The sequence below is a fragment of the Strongylocentrotus purpuratus genome, unplaced genomic scaffold (assembly GCF_000002235.5).
Source record: "Strongylocentrotus purpuratus isolate Spur 01 unplaced genomic scaffold, Spur_5.0 spur5_scaffold_9, whole genome shotgun sequence".
Taxonomy (NCBI): domain Eukaryota; kingdom Metazoa; phylum Echinodermata; class Echinoidea; order Camarodonta; family Strongylocentrotidae; genus Strongylocentrotus; species Strongylocentrotus purpuratus.
The window spans coordinates 13729208-13737094 of record NW_022145615.1 but is presented as its reverse complement, the minus strand read 5'-3'; the positions used below and the strand labels follow the sequence as shown (position 1 = coordinate 13737094).

The 7887-nt window shown below is 35.0% G+C and overlaps 1 protein-coding gene across 1 annotated transcript; it reads right to left on the bottom strand.

Moving 5' to 3' along the window:
• Window positions 1-444: 444 nt before the first annotated feature.
• Window positions 445-7025, bottom strand: LOC582486 (RNA-binding protein 8A). Its single transcript, XM_782434.5, has 6 exons — window positions 6935-7025; window positions 5312-5371; window positions 4976-5050; window positions 3851-3987; window positions 2639-2784; window positions 445-2178 (listed from the first exon to the last, which is right to left on the bottom strand). The coding sequence occupies exons 1-6, from the start codon at window positions 7002-7004 to the stop codon at window positions 2160-2162; spliced, it is 507 nt and encodes a 168-aa protein (XP_787527.3). The 5' UTR covers window positions 7005-7025; the 3' UTR covers window positions 445-2159.
• Window positions 7026-7887: the final 862 nt, after the last annotated feature.

The window sequence follows — 7887 nt, the reverse complement described above, 5'->3', positions numbered from 1 at the left end:
CTCACTCATTCCACTTTTTCAATGTTCTCTTTTTCTAGACTCTGCATAGTATATATTTCACCTTACAGAGCTCCTATCATCTTCAGGTCAGAATTAGTGTAATTTTGAAAAAAATAATGGGGAGAAGGGAGGGGTCCAACTATTTTGTATCAAAATCAATAAGTTATTTGATGCAAGAGGTATTTTGAGTTTCAAGAAAATATAGGCTGAAAATTGGACCCTGCAATGACAATACATATATTCCTGTTCTTTGCCTACTTTTTGTTTCCTGTAAATTATCACCCATACACAAGAAGTTCTGAAAGAATTTAGACCTGCATCTTGCATATGTCACAGATCATGTACACTAACTTCACTAACAATCTCTCTCTCAGTAACACACACTGAAATGAAATAATGAATGTAAAAACTCAAAAGGGCATAAAAAAACATTTTCAACACTTCTACTTTCCAAAAAAAAGGAATTGTTTGTTGCTTTTATTTCTTACTTTGAATGTAATACATAAAATAGTTTGAACACCTTACTTCATAAACATTGCAAACCGAAATGTGCACTTTGTTTGCATTTCACTTTTTTTTCTTCATCAATGTTACCCTTCAGCTACAGTCCCTTGATAAACTGAACAGGAATGAAATGAAGTCAACTGAGTTTGGGCCAATATCCATCCCAACTATCAACAGTAGAGTTTGGAAGAAATGTCTAAATATATTAAAATGTTTGAATATGCTTCACAATTTGACTTGTACAATTTTCAAACAGGAAAGTCATATATGGCCAGAATAGTAAACATAGTGCCCTTGATGCCGATTCTTATTGCACATGACAGCTAAGAAAACAAACGTTACTGCTTCAAATAGGTGGACCGACATTGACTGCTAGGTCCTATCCCAGGTAAAGAAGAGGAAGAATGTCTAATACCAAAGGGCCCTTTTTTGTTCAAACATGGGATACTCCCAGTTATAAGGCCACTGTCCCCCAACAGTCATCATCCCTTCATTACCAAATTTGTATCTCATAAAAAAGAAACAAAAGTTTGTACATGTTGCTTCAAAAATATGTATTGATGAAAATTTTCAGGACAATAGTTTTTTTGTGGGTGCTGAAGTTAACTTAGCTGAGGCAAATTTGGAAATTGTTGTTATAAACAGGGTGGTCATGATTTCAAAGTTGTGCACAGGCATTAACTGTTCAGACCCATAATATTTGTAGTAATGTTGATACTTAAAGTACATGATGAACAACATAATTAACCTGAATAAAACATTACATCAAAAATGAGAGAGTCAACAAAATACAACCTATAGTGGAATTTTAAAAAACTTAACAATTATGTACACAAGGCAAACCTAATTATTGTGACATACATGTACTTAACTAAGCATACAGCTATATACAGGTAACATGACATGTATTCCAAATATCAGATGTTATTTTGGAATTCAACATTTTCAATACTACAGATCTGGTCAAAATATGACAGCTTTTGAATATATTTCTTGTGTGTCTACATCATTACAGGACATATTTGTATATTTTTACCTGGGACTGTAGCATGAGTGAGATTTGTAGCAGTTAATCATAACTTCACTCATACATGCTCATTAAATCTCTCAAGATTGAAGATTACCACTGAACGAATCTCGGATCAAATGGTTTCCCTCTCCTTTTAAAAGCTTGAAAGTGAAGTTAAGGATGACTGATTTTAAATATTCAAATGTCCTTTGAACTTGTGCCAATGTTAACTGAAACACAGTTTTATAAATAAGTTGGTGAGTGTTTTGTGATCATTATGTAATGAAACTCTTTTGAACAAGTCTATAGTAATTTGTCCCTCATGTTTAACAAAGATCTTCAATTTTTGTTTACTACAGCAGCCCTAGTGGGGCTTGAAGCAGGCCAAATAACAAAACAATGCTTGCAATGTGAGTTTGTGTTCATTTTCTTGATACATGTGGAGTAGATGACCAGAATATCTTGGACTTGCTCTAATCTATTAGAAGAACCATGTTTAGAACTGTCAAAGAATTTGACCAAATTTTGATTGCTCACAACCATTTACAAAAACGCTGATGTAATGACTTGTTTCTTTACACCAGGTAAACAAGTTAAGGGGTTCACAAGAATTTCCAAGAGATCCTCCTATGCTTCATTACAGATGTTAGCGCCTTCTCCCACTTCTGTTTACAAAGAGATGGAAATAACAGAAACATTTGATTATATTAGAGAAGTGAACAAAATAATTATCAATGGTTTATTGTTCAGTCTAGAGAAACAATACAATATCTGGACAATTAAACAATCACTACTAGTAAAGATAATCTGACGGCCATTTTTCATACCCTATTTTATCGACTCTAGAGATAATGAAGAAATAATGTAAGAGACTGCTTATAATCTTTGTTCTGGTAGAACATGTTCTTATATTGTTCCACATGTATTTAGAGATAGATGCCTTCAATATTTTTGTGTCTCGTCCGGGAATTTTGATTTCGTCAAACTTGGAATCAATTTACAATCTTTTCATGTTGCATATTATACTCTACAACTATCAACCCCTTTTATAGAAAACGTAGCAATTTTCTTGAGACCTGTACATAGCCACAGATAAGATGAACCACGATGCGTCAAGGGACATACCTTTTCTTTGATGATCCGGTTTCATGTGGTCCTCTGACGAAGGCCCAGTCAACGTTGATTGTCTGTCCCAAGATATCTTCACCATTCAATGCATCCATGGCTTTCTGTGCTTCCTTGAAGGTTTCAAACTCCACCAGAACATAACCCTAAAACAAAGCAATTTATAACAATGATAATAACAACAATAATAGTACGGTATGTCTTGTTTACCCAGGGTATCCTCATCAATATCAAATTAATACTGTTCTCCCTAAGAGCCCTGGAATCATATTATTACCCAGGCTTTAGCTGAGTCACCATGATAAGGCGCTCAAGCATTTAATGAATTTCTGCCTACCAGGTACCCATTTACAAACCTGAGAGGAGAGTGGCAAATGTAGATTAATATCTTGCCATAGGACATTTAATAGTGCTGCAGCTGGATTTGAACAGCGAACCATGTGATTCACAGTCCAGCAACATATCCACTAGATCAAGAGACCTCTACAATGCTGTACTCTCTAAATCACTTTGAATATACATAATTTCTCATTCTCATTCTCATTGTACTGATATAGTTTAGATAATCGAAACATATAGTTTCAGATTCTTTATGAAACAGCCATGCAATGATGAAATTGAAGGTAGTAAATGATTCCACATCTTGTCCAACCCTATATTTTTCTCAACACTCCAAATATCTTCAGATATTAGAAAATTCAGTTACAATAGATATATCATTTGCAAAATGTACTTTTCACTAGAACATCTCTAAGAGAGAAAGCAAAAACGTTTGAGCATGTTTCTTCCAATTCTCTGAAGAAACATAGAGGAAACTAATTGCTACAAAACTACAATAAAACAAAAAAGTAACCTAAATCCAAACCTCCAATATCTTCCAAATAAAAAAGGACAAACACTTACAATAATCATCAAAGTTATTGGCAAAGTCTTAGTGAGAAGTTTTACCTTAAACTTGTGCTCAGCCATCATTTCTTCATTAATCTTTAAAAACGTGTCTATTGAACCTTATTTTTGGTCTAAGGCCGTCAGTATTAGAAATACTAATAGCTCACATTTATAATGCGCCTAATACCTTGTTTCTAGGTGCAGCACATATTATTACCCCGGTCATTGGATTCAGGCTTAACCGCAACACAATGTATGCACATTTTCCACTTCCTGGGGAGCATCATTAGTGACTTGTTTCAATACTGAATATAATTTACTAACCTTGAGGTAACCTGTTCTCCTGTCGAGGTTGACATGTGTGTTCTTTATCTCTCCATAATCAGCAAACTTATCCCTTACATCCTCCTCTGTAGCCTCCTCATGTACCCCGGTCACAAATAAAATCCAGCCCTCTACAGCTACAACAAATGATAAACAATAACAACTTTATACAAACAAACATAAAACACTTCATAATTTTTTGGATTCTAAAGGGCTCAACTTAAACATATAATACCAAAGAAATAATGTCATTTGAGCTAATCATTCAAGGGCATGTTACTCGAAACTGTCAAAAGTCTAACTTCGTGGACAACCTATGTTTTATAGAATTAACACACGTTTCTATGGGATGTCCACAAACTTAGACTTATGACGGTTTTGAGTAACAGGCCCCAGGTAATTGGTTCCAACAACAGAGCCTGGGCATGAGGTTCACTGCAAAATCATTCATGCAGCTGCTGGAGCAGGGCAAATTCAGTGTTTAACTTTTTGGTGATCACCACACTTTTGTTTTAGCACAAAATTGTTTGGAACCAGCAACCTTGACAACTTGGCCAGTACAACATCAATCTAATGCAATCTTCCCTGATAAAGCTTTTCTGATGAACACAAGATAATTGGTACTTGGTAGATGATCTTCAAAATACACCTCACAGAATATTAACTGGAAGTGGTGTTGGAAGAGGGTGGGATTAAGGGGAAAAGGGACCTTTTAGAAGAGCCACAAAGGGAATCTAATCCTAAAAGCAAACTAATGTAAAAGAAATCAGAACAATCAGAGTTGAACAAGTTGAACAAAAAATAAGATAGTTATGAATTTTTGTAAGTTGTAATGAGCAATAGGCAATTTGAATTGACTGAATTGTTAATGTCAATGTGACTTGTATAGTGATATAGTACCACACATAAAATTACTAAAATGTCATTTTGTAACAAAACGTACAACTCAAAAGGTTTTTTCTATTTAGGGGACCTATAATAATATGCTGTCCATTCAACATTTTGAGTAGCGCTCCTAAAGAGAAAGACAGATACTAATAATATTGTCTAATAAATATTTTCTAATAAACAAGAGAGTTGTTTGTGCATGTGTCACAATATTTTGAAGCTTTAATTTTGTCTTACATCTCTGAGGTCCTGATTCACTGGTATCAATCTCTAGACCCTGGAACTCCTCATCAGCTGTACGGATTCCTCCTTCTGTAGATACGTTCACAAAAATAATGTGAAATTCAACAATATTTTCACATAACTCAATGAAATTTACTTTATTCTAAAACTAACAAAGAACATAGCTGTACTTAAGGGTATACATTCAATGCATACAGGTCTACATTTCATATTTTGACAATAACACTTTTATACAGAGAAAATAATATTTAAATCTAGATTATCAATATTTAAAAATGTGCATTGAAGAAAATGATGCTATATTTCCAACAGATTGTTAATTGTACTCACCAGCACCGAATCCTCTCCCTTTCCTCTTCTTGACACTTTGCCTCAGCTTCTGTATATTTTCTGCAAGATTAATAAAAAAAAAAAAAAGGGATAATTACACAAAATGAAAACAAAAACAAATGTAAACCAACTATTGAATTGGCAATGTGAAAACAGCTATTTCTGTGTACATCGTCAGTAGGGGCGCTGGGCAAGAATGAGGATCGTCCGCATGAACGAGGATATCCTCATAAACGCGGACAAATTGCATCCTAAAAAATAAGGATCATACATGTTCATACATGCCAACATTTGAAAATCAGAAATCTGTACAAATTATGCTATTTTCAAAAAAAAGAGGAACAATCCTAACTCTCCTATTCAATACTACAGACAAATTTGTACAGGAAGAGGAACACCTGCATTAAAATGATAATTATCTTCTCCCAAAAAGAGGAATGTTCCTCTTTAATCTGAACAGTTGGCATGTATGTTTTCGCAGAGGTGTTTTTTTCTCGGCACTCTTCGGTGTAGGGTTCCTAAGCCACGCGCTGGCAATGCGAAAAACGGATTCCGCGTGAAGAATATCCTTAGTTCACCGTTTACTTTTGCTGGGCAAGAATGAGGATCGTCCACATGAACGAGGATATCCTCATAAACGCGGACAAATTGCATCCTAAAAAAAATAAGGATCATACATGTTTTCGCAGAGGTGTTTTTTCCTCGGCACTCTTAGGTGTAGGGTTCCCATGCCGCGCGCTGGCAATGCGAAAAACGGATTTCGCGTGAAGAATATCCTTAGTTCACCGTCTACTTTTATGGGTTGCCCGTCTTCCTGATGATTTATCGTTCACAACGTGAAAGTCTCTGTGCAAAGTCAATGTGAAATGCACCAAGGAGCCTCATCGCGGAATCTGTTTTTTGCATCGCAAACGTGCGTATCGGAAATAAGAATTGTCCTGAGCTGACAAAAGCCCTGATGACCCCCCCCCCCCCATCTGCAAATTAATTCACCCTATCCGCACCTCCAGTTAAAACTCAGACAAGTATTTGGGAGGACCAACCAACCAAGTACCAAGTCTGCGAAAATCCAGACGATTATTCCTTATTTTTTAAGACGCGTCTGTCCACGTTTAGGAAAACGATCCTTATTCTCGGATCAGTGCCCCTACTGATCCTCTAAAACTAAGAGGTCAGCGTTTTTTTAATGAAAATAGCATGTTAGGTAATCATATCAGTATCATTTCTGCATCACTGCATCAGAATCAAAATCAAAAAATTGAAATGCTAAATTTTTTGTTAACTTCTTGACCAATCTTAAATTATGCTTTGACAAGTTTTACGAGTGATTACAAACGCTTTTTATATTTTGTTTACATCACTCCTGTTTATGGATTATGGGTGCCAATTAAGGCTAGGCGATATCAATATTATATTTCACGTTTAAACTTTTTAAGGCTAAATCGGCAGCATGGCATTCACTCGTCCGTGAACATACACAGAAGCACATAGATGGGACCGATCATCTCAGTTTCGACGTGAACTACGTATTAAGTTTCCTTTAAAAATGGCTTTTAAATTTAAAAATTATAACTACTGTACAACAAAACGATGCCAGGAACATCTGGACAATATATTACTTACGATCAGATTCCTCATCGACCTGGAATTCTTCATCCTCTTCGGCTTCATGAATGTCCAAAACGTCCGCCATTGTGAATGTTTAGTATTGTTCGTAGAGGTCGGGGGGACGCGAGTGGATGTATTTTATAAAGCACCGCAGACGCAGTTTCCGAAGTTTTATCGTCTCAAAATAAAAAATAATGCGTAGGAGGCAGGCTGCAGCCCCCGAGAATTTTGATATCATCTAAAGTCGGGCAATAGTTTCAAACACGAATCCCTGTATAATTAATTTAGCTGATTTGAAAGGATTTCTGTTTCTCAGCCATCCCACCCCCGCACACTGACAAATCTTGAGGAAAAAAAGTAAGCAAATTACAGTAAAATTATTATGGATCATTTTTCAGAAATTGTCTTGCTCAAATCTTCAAAAGAAAGGGCATGTATTGAGGCTAAAAAGACATATTTTAGCGCTAATCTTATAATATGGACCTATTATGATATTTGCTGAAGCAAAATCTGAATTATCTTCAATAGATAAATAAAAAAATGAATAATAAATAAATAAATACATACATTCATGAATGTGTAAACAAATAGGAAAATATATGAGTAAATAAATAACTAAAAAAAATACATATATTCATTAATAAATAAATAAATAATTAAAAATATAAATTAGATAATTCTACAAACAAAACATCCCCAAAGGCATTGCCCATATACGGGTGCAATTAAATTACCTAATCAAAGAGAGGGCCTACTTCTAAATTTTCAGAAGATATAATAGCATGGTATTTTAAAAGACCATAATGAGGATCATAAAACTGGAAACCTATGCTTCTGATTCCATACCGGCTCTATCTCCTATCTTTGGCTAAATACAAGAACAAGATGAGCTTATTATATTTCACTGTGATGTTCCGACAATTTTCTGATGGATGAAAAACAAATCTCATATCAACATATCCTTACAA

Bases quoted from the DNA above. Each gene is read 5' to 3' on its own strand.
- LOC582486 (XM_782434.5), bottom strand. From the start codon at position 7,004: ATGGCGGACGTTTTGGACATTCATGAAGCCGAAGAGGATGAAGAATTC. The intron at 5,051-5,311 runs GTGAGTACAATT...ACGTATCTACAG, and splicing joins AGGGAGAGGATTCGGTGCTG to AAGGAGGAATCCGTACAGCT. The intron at 3,988-4,975 runs GTAAGACAAAAT...CATTTGTTGTAG, and splicing joins TGAATCAGGACCTCAGAGAT to CTGTAGAGGGCTGGATTTTA.